Source organism: Hakea prostrata, chromosome 1, assembly GCF_041222555.1.
Source record: "Hakea prostrata isolate BN-2017 chromosome 1, UWA_Hpros_2, whole genome shotgun sequence".
Classification (NCBI taxonomy): Eukaryota; Viridiplantae; Streptophyta; class Magnoliopsida; order Proteales; family Proteaceae; genus Hakea; species Hakea prostrata.
The window spans coordinates 62,384,840-62,404,001 of NC_142600.1; the positions used below are offsets into that span (position 1 = coordinate 62,384,840).

General features: G+C 36.8%; 1 protein-coding gene across 1 annotated transcript; it reads left to right on the forward strand.

Moving 5' to 3' along the window:
• Window positions 1-2,981: 2,981 nt before the first annotated feature.
• On the forward strand, window positions 2,982-17,217 carry LOC149029325 (ubiquitin carboxyl-terminal hydrolase 3-like). Its single transcript, XM_089141535.1, has 9 exons — window positions 2,982-3,412; window positions 3,794-3,925; window positions 4,111-4,152; window positions 5,061-5,166; window positions 15,096-15,154; window positions 15,274-15,348; window positions 16,064-16,121; window positions 16,312-16,388; window positions 16,773-17,217. Exons 1-9 carry the CDS (start codon window positions 3,338-3,340, stop codon window positions 16,869-16,871), a joined length of 723 nt encoding a protein of 240 aa, XP_088997661.1. The 5' UTR covers window positions 2,982-3,337; the 3' UTR covers window positions 16,872-17,217.
• Window positions 17,218-19,162: the final 1,945 nt, after the last annotated feature.

Here is a 19,162-nt window from a genome sequence, read left to right on the forward strand (position 1 = left end):
AATCCAAGTAATATTCTCACAATAGATAAGATTCCTCCTCTCTTCTAGGAAACGGACAACACTTGTAGAGTTCAAATCGAACTCCATCTTGATACAGTCAAGGTAACCCTCCCTGAATACTATATAAATCACTACATTAGTCATTATTGGGTATGCATTATGGAGTTATTCCCTCTAGCATTGAGATCTACAATTGGCTTTCCTATTCCATAGCTGTGAACTTCCCTGACTTGGTTGTTGAAGGCGTTACTTGACCCAACTGGTTGAGCATATTTTTGCAGGTTGATTCACTTGTGCTGCCGAGCGGGATTTTGGAGCAACACAAGTGTACTTGTACTCCCAAACCCTTTTTTGGCTTTGGCAATTTCTCAAACATTACATGATTCCGAAACCCTAGCATTTACATGGCAAAATTTCTACTGATTGTTAATGTTGCATCCCAATGGTGAAGGAACTATCGTTTTTTAATTCCTACTTTTAGTTTGTTACTACAGATTTTTCCATTCTTATTTCTCCCTAATTGGTTATACTTATTCAGCGGTTTGACCAACTCAAACTACACAAAGCTTAGTCAATTGTATGAGAGCTGCAAGGAGAAAGGTCGGGTTTTATTCTATTTTTCATTGATTGAGTTTTGCTTACTGGTCATCATCTTTCTAATTGTGGTATGAACTTGAACTGAATTATCTTACTTGTTCAGCAGGCCTGAAAATACTAACATTCCCATGTAATTAGTTTGGAGGCCAAAAGCCATGTACTAATGAAAAGATCCTGGAAGTTACTTATAGTTGCTTCAAAGCTTGAGTATCCAATCTTGACAAGGCAAGAGGAACTCAAATTTTGACAATGATGGCTTAGCTATTCTTGAAAAACAACTGAAACCTCATTTGTATTTATATATACACAATTAAAAGAAGATATTAGAAACTCATTCATTTCTACTATTTATTTTATTACTCTACAATAGGCATGAGTTGAGCATCAATAATCTCATCTCTAGCCTTATTGGTGTGGAAAAAAATAATTAGATGGGAAACCAAATTGGGTCCTATTTAATGAATGTTGTATATACAGTTTCAATTAGCAGGCTTAGATATTTGATACAAAAATTGCATTACTACATTTACTAATAATTACATCATCTTATGTGTAGTTATAATATTAAGATTAAACTTAATAGTTAAAATACATTACTTCAGTGAAAGAGATAAAATTTGTTTAATGCAAATATGAATCATATATTTCATATTTAAGCAGATATAACCACGTGCTTTTGCACGTAAAACTTTAGTGCAAAATAGCCACATTCCCTAACTACATTGATATAGTTAATTGTGTCCAAAAGGGTAAATTCTCATTTTATACTTCCAATAATATTTTACATGTTCAATGTTTGTGATATCCAACACATAAAATGCAAAAGTCCGTTTGAAAAAAAAAAAAATTAACCATTAAATTTTCCAACACATAAATTCTCCAATTTGAAACTCAATCGGTTTTAACCATTTTCAACACCTAAAATTTTTAAACGTTTGAAAAAATCCGTTACTCTCCACTATCTCATTAAATTTTATATTTTCCCCTTTATTTACTAACTGTTCCCATCTTCCAATTAATATAGTTATAAATTTAACCATTTTTCAATGCATAAAAAATATTTTGGTTAGTTACTGTGATGAATTAAATATTTAAAATCTCAATAAGAACATTAACTATTTCATCATATGATGGACGCTCTTATTGAAATCCAAAAATTGAAAAGAAAAAAAAAGATCGTGAATTTGTGCCCCTGAACCTTTCTTGAATTCGTTTTTATAACTAATCCCCAAAGACCAACCAACTATATTTCTTTTGCATGGTTTTGCCTCTTCACCATTCTCCAACGTACATGCATTCATTGGTCAATGAGTATTTGCCATAGTCATATTTATCAAGAAAAAGAAAAGAAGTACCCAATAAAACTTAACTCAAAGATAAAAATTAAATTACAGAAAAATAAAAATTATATTAGAGAACATTTCACACGTGCATATGCACGTGCGTCATTACTAGTATATATTAAGGACAAATAGCTATGTTTGTAACTAAAATATAATTTTCTTTAAGTACAAAAAAAATATCAATACTAAATTATCGTTGATTTACTTGTTAACAAAGTTTTGAATATGAATTTCTTTTTTTTTTAATAAGAATATCAATGGGAGGGGTTTCAATTTCCATCACCAAAGTAATGGGAGAGGTTTTCAATTTCTATCATCAAATCAATGAGAGACTTTCAGAGATCAATATAGAATTATGGAGTATGAATTTATTTATGTTTCAAGCAACACTATCAACTTATTAACTATTTTATCATTTTGTATGAGCTTGAATCATCTTATATTTATATGAATTTTATTTTTAGTTTACTTATGATACTTTTATTTTGATTTTCTATGAATTTACATTTGATATTTTAGGTCTAAGGATAGGACCAAATCAAGGTTAAGGCCAAGATAGGGTCAATCAGGTCCAGGGACAAGGCTAATCAGGATTAGGGCCAATTAAGGCCAGGAACAGGCCCAATCAGGGCTAGGGACAGGGCCAATCAGGGTTAGGGCCAAGGCCAATCAGGGTCAGGGCCAATCCAGGGCAACCCATCCCGACCCGGCCCAATTAGGGCTAATTAGGGCGGGAATGGGCTTGGCTTGGCCCTGTAGGGCTTAGGTCTAGGACAATAATTCTTAGCCCTGAACTAGAGTCAGGGCGGGAATGAGCTCAGATTAGATCATATAGGGCTAGGCTTGGGATTGCAAAAGCCCGGCCCAGCCTGGCCCAGTTGCCGCCCTAAAATTAATAATCCCCACCCTTGCTTAATAATTAATATAAACCAATCATTTCCCCCCCCCCCCAAAAAAAAAAGAAAGAGGAACGAAAGAAAACTTTAGTTCGGTCCAACGCTTTAGACCGGAATATATTAGAAGTTTAGAACCAAGCCGATTAACACCCCGAATTGGGAACGGATAATGATGGAGTTCGATGAGAATTGATGGTTTTCGTGTATCAGATTTTTGATTCGTCAACGCTCATCTTGAATCGTAAAGCTTGTCTGCTAGAGAAAGCGGCAAAGTGGCTAGTGTTGTATGTGGCATTATAAGATGCTCTCATCTTCTGTACGGCATCTCTTCGAGTGCAAGTCAAGTGTATAACTTGTTATGACTTTCAGAGTTCGATAAACAGTTGGGGTATTCGAATCGAACCCAATATATAAATCAGACTCACCTTTCAACTCAAAAGAGAAAAATCCCAAAGTGTGATTTAGCGGTTTGCATTTTTCTAGCATCTCAGTGGAGGAGCAATGGCTGACACTGCAGAAAGTCCTTCTTCTAAGAAATGGTTGCCTCTTGAAGCCAACCCAGATATCATGAACCAGGTTTCTCTCTTCTCTCGTACGAATTGTATTCAGATTCCGTACATGCTCAATAATTTTTGTGTTATGATTTCAAGATGCTTAACATTTATCAGATTGTTGAAATCTGTATTGGGTTTTTTTTTCGCTTTTCCCTTTTTTTTTTTTTTGGTTGAAATGTTTTGATATCCTCGAATTTACATGGTAAGGATGATCCATTTAAGTGGAATCAATGTTTGGAATTTGTTTAGCTGTTGAGTTTGTTGTAAATTGGAGGTGTTAGTCTAGAGCAACCAAATTGTGGAGAGTGGCGAAGGAAAAGGAACTCTAATGTATATAATTCTGAATTTGAGTTTTGTAGTGGAATTTCAGAAGCTGTTAAATGATGTTTCTGATGCTATGCAGTTCCTATGGGGCCTAGGCCTGCCAGTGGATGAAGCAGAGTTCTATGATGTGTATGGTTTGGATGATGAACTCTTGGAAATGGTTCCGAAGCCTGTGCTTGCTGTGCTTTTCCTTTATCCCCTTACAGCTGAGGTATGAAAATGAAAATCTTCTCAGTGAGGTTTTGGTTGTTCCACTGCCACCCCTAATTGGTTTCAGCTGTGGGCTGTTTTTTCGTTCTTTTGGATTCCGTTTTGTTTGTTATGGCTACTTCTGTCACTAAATCACCTAGCTAATCTATTTTCATGAACTTAATGAGATGACATTTTATTTTATAGAGTGAAGCAGAGAGAATATCAGAGGAAGGGAGTGTGAAGAAGGTATATATAATTGAATTATGTTGATTCATTTCAAATGTTTTTGTTGTTAATTTGTTAAAGTTGTTGGCTTTCCCCACTGAACATGATTGGTAAGTTTAACCCCTCTTCTTCTTTTGCTTTTTTTGCTGCTTATACTTCTTAGCATCATGCATTGAGACTGAGAAATTAGGTACTTCTTGTCTTCTATTTGTCATTTTTGAGTAACGGGGTGAGACATTAGTAGTCTTGATTGTATCACAATGTTTCTTGTGGGTTTTTTGAGTTTTTAAATTCAAGCTATTGTAAAAATTATTATTTTGTATTAGACCATTTGTTGAGCTGGTGTCATGCAAAAAAGTGATTTTTTTTAATTTTTAATTTTTATTTTGTTTGAAGGCAATTTTAATAGATCGGGATTTTTTTTCGTTGCAACAAGCAAATAAATCCGTGTTCAAATAAAGATGTAAAATTTTCTGGGTTGCTAATCATCCTTCTAAATTTGTAATTCTTGTAAAATGAACATTTATCTACTGCTTCATCTTGTAGTTCCCTTGTATGTGGAAGTATAAGGTAATATACTTCATGTATCATTCTGAAATCATTGTGTACATATTTGAGAGAAAAAATGAGCTTCCTAATTCATCTCCTCTTTGGCGGATGGCACCTTTACAGATGTGCAAAGATATTCTACTTAAAAATCAGAAAAACTTAGTTTTGCTTTTTCTTGGATCATTCCTCAGGGAAAATATACAGAATTTGTAAATGAATGCTGTTATTGGATGCGTATCCTGAAATCATGACCATTGGATGTGAAGAATTTTATGCATAAGTTCTTTTAGATCCTTCTTCTTAGTTATCAATGCAAGACAGCAAGTTAATTTTCATCTGCTTAGAAAGATTAATTGTATTATATGGTCTTTTGGGTGAAGGAACCAAGTGAAAAAGTTTACTTCTTGAAACAAACTGTGGGTAATGCTTGTGGAACTATTGGGCTTCTTCATGCGATAGGAAATGTATCTTCAGAGATTAAGCTTTGTAAGTTTCTCCTGATTTAATTTTCACAAATGTCTGGGACCATACTCACAGCAGTTCTTCTATTTTGTTTATCATTGGACTAACGGTGAATGTACTTGCATTTAAGTTGAAGTAAGTAGTTCAGTTTATTTGTGTCTAACTATGTAGTACCAGATTTGGTGGTCTTGGGCAATGGTTGTGGTGCTTATTGGAATTTATTCCTGATTGATCACTGTTACTAGTGTCTTGTTTGAGTACTCTCTTTGGTGAAGAATGCTGGGGTGTTGTATAATATGATGCAAATGTGTGAATTCAATATGCTTGTTTCTCATTTTTCCTTTCATTTCTAACCAACATTGGAATGTCAGGTCTTAAACTTATGGTCAGTGTCAATGATCAATTTGTTGCAATGGAAGGCTTCTTATGTACAATCTTTTCCATTTATCACAGAGCTTGGCGCAGATACACAACCAATTTGGTCTTCTTTTTTAGTGGAATTAGCTAGGGATGGAGGATGTATGTATTGGGCCCTTGGCTCCATGGTTTTAAGCATGGTTGTCAAAGCGACAAGGCGAGGCTAGGCGATAGAGGGCAACAATAACCAATGCGACACCAAGTAAGGCGACACCAGATCTCCTTGCCCCAAAAATGGGCCTAGGTGGACGCTTTGACAACTATGGTTTTAAGTTGTAATGGGCCTCTTTATGTGAAATGACAATACAAGATCCAAGTATGGAAACAACTAGCTTATTCCAAGCACTAAAATAGCTGATCTATTTCAAGTGAAGGGTTATTTGGTCATTTACTTTTAAAGTAACATGTAATCAGGAGTTTTCACAGCCTCCACGCTAGGGAGAGCTTGTCTTAGGTTGATTTTGACATGATTTTGACATCCTGAAAAGGCTAGGGAGTTTGGTATAGAGCTGAATTCATGTTCTTGAAAGGAGCCCAAGGGGTCAAGCCAATCATTGCCTAGGATTTTGACCCAAATCTGTTCATGGTTTTTATGGGCCAGGACTATTCAAGGGGTTTGGGATGAACTCATATATTGTAGTCGTCATGGGCTAGGCTTAGGCCCAAGTGTAGTATAATATGAAAGAAAATTTGAGGAACCCCCAGAAGAAGCCAAAGGATTTAGGACAATAAATGGCCTAGGACTATAACCTAAAGTAATCCATAGTTTTATGGGCTAGGACTATTCAAATGGGTCAGAATGGGTCATTATGTTATGGTCCTCATGGGCTATGCTTGAGATGGAGTCTAGTCTAATATGAAAGGAAATTTGGGAAATGCCTTGAGTCAAAAGAAGGGGACTGTAGTGTGAAAATAAGTATCTCCATTTTCAAAAGGAGCTTTCTGTTTTCAAGTGTCAGATAGTAGTTCAGTTAATATTAAGTTTTAGCTGGCACTCATGTTGGTGGGTGTTAGCTAGTTTTTAGCTGATGTATATAATTTTTGTGTCTGGATTGACTATATAAAGGAGTTTCATGAGAGACTGAGAGAGTTCATCACCTTAGTTGAAATGAAATTTGAGGTTGCTTTTTGTGAGTTTGTTCCCTTGGAATCCTCCATTGTATTTGATCAAGGGAGGTTGGTGTTTGATCCAATATATCAACCTTAAGGTGTGAAGATTGTATTTATATTGGTTGATCTTGTTCTCTTACTTTCTCGTCCATTAACAAATTGTTTTTGGCGATTAATCTTCTATTTTCAGTTATCAGTCAGATTTGTCCATTTGATATCAGAACTTCAATGTACTCTTTCTTCTCTATTTTTGGTAAACTTGATTTCAATCTTCGTCCAATTCTAACCTTTAGATTTGGTTCTGCTCTGAATTTACAATTCTGCCCTTATTGTTCTATATTTTTGAAGATATCATTAATATACTAGTTTTGTTTAACATATGTGTGCTATTAGTAACCTTCCCAAATCTATAATTCATTCTTTGTGAAAGTATCTTGTTTGGCTAGTGCTTTGATCACTCAAATATAATACTACATTATTAAGACAATAGGCCTTTAAACAGCCTTTAATGTAGCTTTAATTGAATAGGCCAACTGGGGGTCAGTTCTTCAAAGATCTTAAAAGAGAAATAAGTGAGTAGGATTTCCATACTTGAATGAGAGGACTACAATCTCAAGTGGGGATAGGGCTGATGTAGCCTCAATTGAGTGAAGTTAGTGCTTCCAAGATCTTATCAAAACCAACCTTAGCTTGAAGTTCAAATTAGGATTTGGAATTATGGCTTGATTTTTGTAGAGTTTGGCTAGTTAGAACGGGATGAAACTTGGACGGAAAGTAGATGATGGTATATGGATATGATCCTTCAAGTTTGGTTAGGCTTGGATGGCTAAATTGGAAGATATGGAGTGCGTTGTTTATAGGTTTATGAAATCCGAAAAATACAAAAATAAAAAATAGAAAAAGGTGAGTGAAAGGGAAGGAATGTGATATGCTGGCTGCCACTTACGTGGACAAAGGAGGCTTGTTTTGCGTTGTGAGGAGATGGAATCACTAAGGACTTGAATCCACAGCCATAGAGGAATCCCTGCTTGGCTTCACGAGAGACCTTAATCTCATGCACTTGGATGTTCCTCCCTGATGCTGAGAACAATGTTTTCCATGAAATAGCAAAACAGACACAACCTGAGCTCAAAAACTGAATTTTATTTATCTGAATTACGTACTATCACATGCGTGGGGGGCTTATTTGTAGCCTTAGAATTGCATTCCTAGTTGTAATTGACTAGAAACTGAATCGAAATATAACTCTAATGATAAGTACAAGGTAATAAAGACTATTCAATTAAAGTGTATCTCCCTGATAAGGACTAATTAATTAATGTTTATCAAGTCCCTGATAAGGTGTATGCAATTGATGTGTATCAAGTCTCTGATAGTGTCTATCTAATAAGTGTGTCACTCTAAATATACCTGACTTAAGTTGAACCAAATTAATAGTCTGGTCTTGGGTCGAGCTAGTCACTGAACTAATGGAGCTATAGGCCTATGACCACATAAACATATGAAGCAGAAGGCCCAACACCTATTTCTATCAACCCCAGGTTGATTATAAATGAAAATAGGCCAATTTGGTGCTGGACCTATGTCAAGGGCTTCAGGGATTTGATATGCAGGTTGGGAAAAGGGTTTGATCCCTCTTTGAAGGTATTTTAATGCTGGGATCCAAACTCACAAATTTTTAGGACCATGAAGGGAAGTAGGACTCAAAAGTCAAAAGGATTTTGGGTGGGTCTTCTAGGACTGGATTTTGGATCAAAGATGGGGGCTGAAAGGTGATGGGTCTTCCTCTTAAAGAATTTTCGAAGTCAATGCAGGGTTGGTAGAGTGGTAAGATCCATACTTCTCAGTGGAGAGGTAATGGGTTCAACCCTTGTGGACGACAAAGCTCCCTCTGAGGATGTAATTGAGGTGCATTAAACTGGCCCGGATGAAACCTCAAACACCAAAAAAAATAAAGAATTTTCGAAACTGAAAAATTGCAAGTTCGATGATGGTTTAGGATTTCCATGTATAATGTGGTTTAGGATTTTTAAAGGTTTAAAAAAGGTTTTAGTGTCAGGAGGAAAGGTAGTTAATGGGGGACTGTAGGGGCAGTGATCAGGTCTTTATGCTACCTATTAAGGGGTAAGCTTTGACCGGTATTAGTCAGTGAATTAGGTCAAATGGGTGCGGTTGCAGAAAACTAGGACTAAAGTACTGGAAGAGGAAGATGACTTGATAGCATCTGGATACGACTTACTAGATCTCAATTCAGTAGCTAGGGTATGACCCACCTTGCATCCTCTTGGGTATCACCGACTCCTAAAGCTGAGTTGAGTTAAAAAGAGTCTCAGATTGACTTCCTAATTTTAAAGAGTCCCAAACTAATGTCCTAACTAAGTAGTTGACTCTAACTAAGTCTAACGCATTGTTAGATTTGAGTGATCAAGACATCAGCCAAACAAGATCTTTTCATAAAAAGATGAATTTAAGATTTGGGAAAGGTTTTCAATAGCAAAAAGTCATATGGTAAATAGTACTGAAGTCAAACTGATATATTAATGGGAATCTTAGAAGAACATTATAACAATATACGATAAAGGTAGAAAAAATTCACTCTAAAAGCAACTCTGCAAGTTGGAATTGGACGAAGCTAAAATTGAAGTATCAAATACAGATTGAAAAGGTATGCTTAAATTTTGATATCAACTGGATGGACAGATGTGATGGATAACTGAATATAGAAAATTAATCACCAAAATAGATTTATTAATGGATGAGAAAAATGAGTGAATAAGGCCACACTGTAAGAAGTTGAATTATGATAGGCTGGATTTGGGCCCACACTTTCTGTTATTCTCTCCTGCAAATCACCAAACCATTAGCTACTAATTATGGAAATTAATCTTTTTTAATATTAGTTATTTGATGGCATTTAAAATCCTCAAGTATAGGTTCAAGTCAGAAGTTGAGTTATGATAGGCTGGTTCGGTGGATTTCATAAATCCAGAAGATAGAGTGAAATAAAACATGTGACTGGAGCTCCATCTTCAATTGTGTTGCATCAGCAGGCTCTCTAGATTACTACAGGTCTTCACCTGGTTATTGTTCCTTTGTTGGAGGGAATCTTGTCTCTTGGTGAACAAGAAACAAGACTTGCTTGTTTTAATTCAGAGGTAGAATTTCATGCCATGGCATAGGGAATATGTGAGTTGCTATGGCTCAAGTAATTTTTGCAAGATCTTTGTGTTGGCTCTAGTTCTCCCTTAATGCTAACTGTGATAGAAAACCTGCTATACTGTGGTGGTAAACTTGCTATTAGTTGCTATGATAGGACGATGCATGTGGAAATATAACATCATTTTGCGAAAGAGAGGTTTGATCAAGGACTTGTCTGTGTTCCATTTGTTTGGTCTGGTGTTCGATCAGTTGGTTCTTTCGCCAAAGTGGGTAGTAGTAAGGTTTCTTGATTCAATTTTGTGCAACTCGGGCATTTGTGACATCAATATGCCAAGTGAAGTGGGAACTGTAGCTTTTTCAAGCTCCTTGGATATATTCGTAATTCCTTATGGTTTTGAGAGTCTACTTGTAATTACTTCTCTTATTATAAATATGAACATTGCTGTGCTTTGTTGAAGACAAATCATTATTTCCCCAGCTCTCTCTCTTTCTTCACTTTGGTACTCCCTTTATGTATATGGGATGACCGTAGTCTTCATTAAGATTTTATTTGGATCAATTGGAGAGTTTGTTGGTTTACAACCCAACGTCCCTACTTCTTTCATTAAGTCCAAGACAGCGTCCTTTGGTCGGTATCTATTCCCTCCTTTGATTTTGATGCTTAAATTCTGGAGTAGTTTTAAGAGTCCAAGGTCTTTAATCTCAAACTGTTGCCAAATATGATTTTAATCTAGTTGTCCCAGTACTATTACTCCCAGTGACCACATTATCATGAAGATAGACAAGAAAAGTTTTTATGGTACCATTACTGTAGTTGATAAATAAGGTGTGATCGGCTCGACTCTAGGAATATCCATTCCTTGGACATAGTTTATCTAAATTGTTCAAACTAAGCCCTAGGTGGCTGTTTGAGGTCATAGAGTTCCTCTTTTGGGAGACACTTGTCCCCAACTGATGAAAGCTTGAAATCCGGTGAAGGTTTCACATATGATTCCCATTCTAGATCACTGTGGAGGAAGTCATTCTTCTATTCCAATTGATCCAATGGCCATTCTTATTGCCCGCCATTGATAAAAGAACTTTTATGAGTTGTATTTGGCTGCAGGAGAAAATTTCTCCTAATAATCAAGCCCATACACCTGATTGTATCCTTTGGTCTCCAGTTGGGATAATATCTCAATACAACACCATCTGGTCAGTACTTGATTGTGTAGACAACTACACCCAGTAACTCAGCCCTTATGAAGGTTAACTAGTTCCAGGTACTATTCTTCTCAAGGGCCATCATTTGCCCAAGCTTGGCTTGTTTCCACTTTGGGTCAGATGTGGCCCTAAAACATTCTTGGGAATGGAAAAAGAAAAAAGAATAGGAGGGATTAGGAATAGCATTACAGGGAACAAAGGTTTTTGGTTTAGTACAAGCTCTCTTTTCTTTTAAGCATCAATGAGAAGATCTAGCTCAGAGGTAGAGAAAGTATATTAACTGATTAAAGGAGGTAGAAATCAGGATGTGGATTCAAGGAAGACTCTTAGCAGGTCTTCTGTCCATTCTTTCCTTTCTTCTGTGCATTTAAGCTCCTTTTTTGCCAATGTAAACACCTGAATGATTATCAAGGTCAGGAACGTAATCCTTCCCTAATATCAAGCAAGAATCAGGAGATGGGCAAAGTGATGTGAACCAAAAGTCTCCCCTGGCGGAAACCCTGGATTGGACCCCAAGGCCACTCCAAAGGGGCCCACCTAGGCTTATTTTGGTCAGCCCAGCCCTAATTATTGGCAAGGTGTGAACTTTCGACCCAATTCACCGGTTCGCCCCTTGGCAAAACTGGCGAACCGGCGAATTTCACCGAAAGTTTGGGCGAAATTTCGCTAACTCTCGCCCAGATTTCAAGCCTTCGACCCTTGCAAATCACACTCTGCTTTCCTCTTCCAAATTCCAATACACCTACCTCTGAAGAAAAGGGATTCTGGCAACGATGAGGTCACTTTCCAACATAGGAAGAAATATTGCCGGAGCAATCGACTGCAGGGTTAAGGTTGTTGAAGTTCCATTGACGGCTCAAAATCTCCAAAATCCTTGATAATCGGTGCATGCATTCTCAGATAGTTCAATAGGTTTCAGCATTTGTGTTCCACAGGACCACAGCCCTCTCTGCTGTGTATCCTCCGCTGTTCGTGAGAAATTGATAGGTTTCATCGAAGAAAACTCGCCTGTAATAGAGACGAAAGCAAGATCTGCATATGTTAGTGTGCTATTGTGCGGAAGGGAAAGGGAGGGGTTTATGCCTTTTGGTGTTTTGGTTGGCAGAGGTTGGGTTATAATCTGCAAATTCCAGCGCAAATCTTCTCTGCAACTCCTTCCTAATAATCCGGCGATTGGAGGTTCAAGTATTTCGCCTAAGATTTGAACCTTCTTCTCTGCAACTCCTTCCGGCGACAGCCTGAGTTCCATTATTTTGCCATGATTTCGCAGATTCGGCGGAAAAACTTTGGGCAAATATCATTTCGGGCACTTTTTTATTTCACCACTCATTGAACCAAGCGAATGTGGAAACTTCTAACCATGATTATTGGATGATTCTCATTTTCAGAATTTTATTCTTATTTTTCGGAACAGTCTTAGTTAGGAGTCCAGTTTAACTCAAAGTTGTATTCTTGAGTCTTTGGGATTCTTCTTCAAAGGTAGGGTTTTATTAGTCTTTATTTACAAGAAGAGTTCCTTTAGTATTAAAGTCTTAGGTGGAATCTATTTCCTAGGAGATTCCATTAGATCTTTAATTATTATTTTTAAATGGTTGAGGTTAATTGCAAGGGGATCCTAGTCCATCCTAGTCTATAAAGGAAACCCAATTAGGTTTAGAGTCTTTTAGGAGGTAAAAAGCCTATTCTTTCTTTGTAAAACTTAAGTCTGATTATTTGATTAAGAATATTAAAGTTGAGGACCGTGGTTTCTGTTTGGGGGGGGCTATGGCGAATTTCAAGGCAAGTCTCCTCTTCAAAGGTCAGCAAACTCTGTCTAGCACTCTTGTCCAGAAATTCTAGCCAAGTGTTCAACAAGTTTCCAAGTAAGTGAAGCAACCCTGCCCCTTCCCCCTTCTCCCATAGCATTGCAAGCCCCCCTACTCGTTTCCCTTCACTCGCAGCATTCCCTAGCCCCTCCCTCATCTTCCCGAACTACCACAAGCCCCCCCGCCCCCCGTTCCTCTGTTGTGGGCAACATCCCAGCCAATTCCCCTCCCCCTTGCTGCCGTACCCTGGCAGCAGCCTTCTCCAAGCCCCACAACACTCCAGCCCCTTCTCCTACCACATACAACCTCCCCCAGCCCCTCCCCTACCCTACGACACCCCCCCAACCCTTTCAGCCCTCTCTCTGTCCCCTCTTCCTTTCGGCAGAACAAGAAAAACTGAAAAGAAAGAAAGAAAAGAATAGAAAAGAGGAAAGAAATAAAAAAGAAGAAAACAAAACTAAGAGAGAGAAAAGTTCTTGTTTTCTTTTCAAGATCAAACCATAAAGAATTTATTAAGTCTGAATCTTTTCCCCTTCCATCCCCTCTAGTTTTGGTAAACCCATATTTAGATCTTCATCTTTATTTAACAATATTATCCATCCATATTATTTTGTTTCATCCCATATTAATTTTGGGCATCTCAACTACCCCTTGGGTGACTAGTCAACAATCTATAACCATCCGAACTTCTCTAGGGCCTTCCCATAAATTTTTAGAGATCCCCAAACATCCCATAATATTTTAGACTTATTTGTTGGGAGATTCTGGGCAACCTTTAATTTTAAGGAAATCATCAAAAAACCCTAACCCTAAAATTGGGGTTCACATCACAAAGGTGGAAGAACAGGGACGGTGTCAACATCCTGTTCACATTAGTCTCCCCCTAAATAGGGTGCAGAATGTATGTATGGAGTGTTGGGCAGTTAAGAAGCATCATATGTACAAATCAGGCTAGAGAAAAAGAGGATGTTGGGTGAATAAGTGCGAAACTAGGAAGGATAAATTGATAAAGTAAGTAGCAATCATGTTAGAGCTGATTCTGGAGTAAATTTGATGAGTGACAAGATATGAGGAAGTCTTTTGAGGTGGCATGGTCCTGTTCAGAGGAGGTCTGTAGATGCCTTAACAAATCAGTGATCCAGATTTAGATTAAAAGAACTAAAAGGCCAGTGGCAGGCCTAAAATTACGTTAAGAGAAGTATTGAGAAAAGGCATGCATAGATCATGCCTTGTTTTATAAGAAAATGTGGATTCTTCTTGTTGTTTGCCCCTACTTCACTTGAATTATGTCATAATGTAATCCTTAGAGCATTTTGGGTTTATATGTAATTCTGTTATAGGGTTCTGTTCTATTAATAATATTTAGAACTTTTATTATAGATAGAAGTCGTAGAACTGTCTCTCGTGTTCTCTCCCTTTCCACTAATTGTTAAGCTTGAACTCTTAGGAGGTAGTACTACCCAAAATATTGTTAATCTCCCATTTCCCTACTTTTCACCTTGAAATTTGTGGTTTGATTCCTATCCTTGGGGCTGACGGTGAAGGTTGGTAGCAAAACCTAACTTGCCTTCTCAGGATTGACTCAAGTTGTAGATCTGGTTCCCTTTTATAATGAGATGCATGGTTGTCACTAGATGGCACCTAGGCCTATTTTTGGGTCATGGCGACCTGGTGTCACCTTGGTTTCCATTGCCTTCTGTTGCCTCGTCTCACCTTGTCGCCTTGACAGCCATGGTGAGATGCAATTTCAGAATCTAGTTCTGTTGTTTACCTGTTAACTGACGGTTCTCAATCAGATTAACTGGTCCTATGAGACTGTTCTTCCCTAAAGTTTCCATATTGACAAGACTCGTAGAATTGTTTTTATCACCTGCAGCCTATTTGCTGCAGGTTCATGTTCTTGTAGTGACAAAGAGAGTGAAATTCCTTTCACAACCATAGCATAGATCAGTGATTCTTTTCTGACACAATCCTTTCTAAGATCTATTTCTCCCCAGGTTATAATACAAGATTTATCCCTAATTTTACTAATCATTCTTCCCTTGCTCTGTTTACCCTAATTGGATATTGGATGCCTATTTAATTATGAAACTGATAGTGTTCTTGCTACTTGCTCTTCTTATCATCTGTTTGCCCATTGCCATCTTAGTAAAGGATTAAAACCTGGGATTGGATCACTAGTGTCAAGTACATTGTTAAGGTATATTCTTGGGACACTTGGGCCATTCACTGTCTTACATGAGTTATTATTACCACCAGGTGAGGATTCATACCTTGATAGACTCTTCAAATCTACTGCTCACATGGACCCAATGGAGGTATTCTTCTGATTCAAAGCTTTCTGTTCCATCGTCTGGTGATTGATTAAAAGAATATCCTGTTTACTTACATTTTGACGCTAGCTTTTAAATCGTTCATGAATATTTGTGTGCTGTAGCGTGCTTTATTTCTTGAGAGAGACACTGAAATGGAAGCTGCACATATGGTAGCAGCTAGCGCTGGTGATACAGAGGTAAATTTTGTTCTTAAGGGATAAGTAGATCTATCTTAGTATAGACGTTACAATTGAAGCTGGGAACTTGCAAGAGAACTTTTGGATGTTTGCTTGTCAACTATGAAATGCAACATCATAGAAAGAAAGTTACTTTTTTCCCCATTTTGGTTTGCTTTATGAAAAATATTCTTAAGAACTAGCATGCAGAAGGTATTTCCCACATAGTTACTGTAAATTTGATGCATCCAGGAATACATACCGTTTTGGAATCCCAAACAAACTGACTATGGCATATTTGTCTTTTTTTGACCCTTTTTTTTTTTTTTGGGGGGGGGGGGGGGGGTTGCAATGAAGAAGAAGTTTATAGGTGTTAATTTAGTTTTTATCCCCTTCAATTTCTCATTCAATTGGTGAATTGGCCATACAAACTAATAATGTGGCCTTAATATCTCCTGTTTGGAGATTTGTGCTATTCATCCTTTAGTATGGACTAGTTTCAAAGGATTACATATCAAACACAGCATCTTATCCAGATGAAGAAGAGTTGGTAGTCTTCTTTTTTCTCCTAATAATTAGGTTAATCATATTGGAACTGTGATTTATTTCTCCCTTTCGTAGTTAAGAATCCAATGCAATTTTCCCCCCTCTTTTTAGTTGATAATGTATTTCTCTTCTAATTAATTTAGATTGATGCTTTCTTTTAAGGGGGAGGTGTTTTGTTATTGATTTTCAGGCTCCAGATGTTAATACAGACGTGGACACTCATTTTATTTGCTTCTCATGTGTGGATGGTATGTTGTTTTCATTTCCCGCCTACAGTTCTTGGTGACATGTTTCAAACTACATTGTGCTAAGAAATATAAGACTTGTATATAGTACGGGCCTTGAACCCCCCACCACTTTCACTCCAAAATTAAATCCTACCTTCCCCAGAAAAAAGTTAACAGTGTGCCAAGTGCCTAATGGAATCCATGCTTGTAGGAGAACTCTATGAGCTTGACGGAAGGAAATCACAACCCAAGTCACTTGGGCCATCCTCTCGCAGCAGCTTGTTGCAGGTAATCCCCTCAATCTTACGTCGTCATGTTAAATCCTCAGTTTTCAAGGTAAAGAATCATTGGACGAGTTGTTATCTTCCACTGTTAATACCCTTCCCTCCCCTCCCTTTATGTTTTTTGCTTCATCACTCACATAATAGTGTAGACTGAAAGCTGGAATCATCAGAATGGAATTAATAAGTTTATGAATATTGCCATTCCAACTCTCTAATACTGGCAAAGTTTGATTCACCTAAATACTTCAACTATTTTTGTTAAATTGGCATTTTGTTTTTTAGCCTTCTAGTTATAGCTTTATGCTGCTTCTCACTTAAGTAGGTTATTTCCCCTTCCAAGCTCATGGTGTAGATGGTATCTGAAAGTAATTTTCTTCTTCCATGGCAGGATGCAGCGAAAGTCATAAAATCGATGATCCAAAAGAATCCTGAATCCATGAATTTTAATGTTATCGCTCTCTCGAGGAAAAATTCTGATGCATCATAAAGTTTACATTTTCCTTGCAACTACCAGTTAGAATAAGCTTCAGTTTCAAACCTCCTTTGTGAAGAAACTGTGTTTTTCTCTTTCAGTGAGTTGTTAATGTGACTCTTTTTGGCATCCTTTTGCTTCCTCCATTGAAAGAGATCATAAGTATACTGTTGCTCCTTTTGTGATTTACTTGTAAGGGATGGTGGTCTATCAAACGTGAATTCATGGTAGTGGAAGTTAGAAGAGTTTGGATCCTCTCACTGGAGGGGTTCTTCTAATGAGTGTCAATGAGTTATAGAATTTAGCCACATGTAATATACAAATCTAAAGTTTGAAGTTTTTTTTTTTTTTTTTGGAGGGGGGATAAGTATACAAATTTAAAAGTTAGGGACAATTCAATGAATACTCTTAGATTAGAATATTATACATTGTTAAATTCTATAACTTATTAAGCCCATATTGAGAAATTCTCTCTGGGGAGAGGAGCCATGTGGTCAAAATCATTGGCTGTGAGCTCTTAAATTCAATTATGAGAATTTTTCATTATTTTAAATTGTTTGGCATTTATTATCAGTTTTATTTTTATTTAAAATAATAAAAAAAAACCTTCCAAAATCCATAATAGACATTTTGTTTATAATGGATTATGGTGAAATTTTTATTCTTTTCATTTATGTGTAAGTTTACTTAAAATTTTATGGTTAAGATGAAGGTAAAATAATCAATACACATTCTTTTATAAAAACCATACTTTTTTTCTTTTTTTTTCTTTTTTCTTCTTTTTTCTCACTTGTTCACTATCATTTTTTAACAAATTTGTATTTTGACACCAAACTTATTCATTTCACAATTTATTTTTGACAAAATTCACCAAACCATTTTTCATTCTTAACAATAATGAATTATTGTACTTATTTCTTTTAAATAGGCTTAGGCTCTTTTTGGTATCAATTATCATTGTCAATTATGAGAAATTTTCATTATTTTAAATTGTTTGGCATCTATTCTAAATTTTATTATTATTTAAAATAATAGAAAAAGCTCCAAAATTCATAATGAACTTTTTGTCCATTATGGATTATGATGAGAATTTCATTATCTTCATTTGTGTAAGTTTACTTGAAGTTTTATAAATAAGATGAGGGTAAAATAGTCAATACACATTTTTTTTTATAACAACTATACTTTTTCCTTCTTTTCTCACTTGTTTTCTATCATTTTTTTAACAATTTTTTATCTTGACACCAAACTTATTTTCATTTCATAATTTATTTTCGATAAAATTCACCAAACCATTTTTCATTCTTGACCAATAATGAATTTTTGTACTTATTTATTTTAAATAGGCATAATAGAGAATGAAAATTGATACCAAAAAGAGCCTTAATAGAGAATGAGAATTGATACCAAAAAGGTACCTCCTCTAGATAATAACTTCTCATACGGATTCCTTTATTTAGTCATAAACAAATTATAAACTTATAGTAGTCTTTCAAGCACTAAGCACTTGACAGGCGATTGAACTCAATCTTCTTCCTCCTCTCTACCCCTTGCCTAGTGTGACCCTTCCACAAAACCTCTTCTCCCTTTCCCCTTCTTTGCTTGGCCTCGAATCCCGTCTTCCATTGCCCTTTTTCCTCCTTTCTAATCTTCTCCACCTCTCTTGCTGGTCTCTTCTAGCTAGCACGGGCCAGCTTTGGATCTGGGCTTTCCCTCCCCTTCTACTATGCTTAGCCCAGCCGGTTCATGAATCCAGCGATTTCAAATTTTAGGGTAAAAATATGAATAGGGCCATTGTTGGGGATTGGGTGGAATAGGTAGATTTTACCCCAACTATAAAAGGGTTAGACATGGGTGGATTCACACCATTTATCTTGATGGAACGATAAGCTCAAACGAACCACATAGTCTTGCGTTCTGCTGATAGACGGTGTTGTTCGAAGGTGCACTGAAGCTTGAAGGTGCACTAAAGTTCTTGTTCTTCATCTTCTAGTTCATGTTTTCTTCTACTTCCACAAATGTCTTCTTTTCATGGTAGGGTTTTCTTGAAAATTTTGTCAGCCCTAGCCTATTTTCTCCACTTGTTTCCCTACTCCAATAGTCATTCTTTTGGAGCAGCACTCAGCCTTTCTTCCCCCATCTTCTATCAAAACTCAAAGTGACCACCTGATTCTCCATTGTAGTCTCTAGGTGGTGGACCCATTACTCTGGAGGTCCTTGGAGGGGCTAATTCCCCTTCCTTGTCCATGAAAGTTTTGGTCCTTATGCAAACTGGAGATCCCAATTATGTAGGTTGCTGGAGAAAC

Coding starts and splice junctions, on each gene's coding strand:
- LOC149029325 (XM_089141535.1), top strand. CDS start 3,338: ATGGCTGACACTGCAGAAAGTCCTTCTTCTAAGAAATGGTTGCCTCTT. Junction 3,413..3,793: donor ACCCAGATATCATGAACCAG/GTTTCTCTCTTC, acceptor GATGCTATGCAG/TTCCTATGGGGCCTAGGCCT. Junction 15,349..16,063: donor CTAGCGCTGGTGATACAGAG/GTAAATTTTGTT, acceptor ATTGATTTTCAG/GCTCCAGATGTTAATACAGA.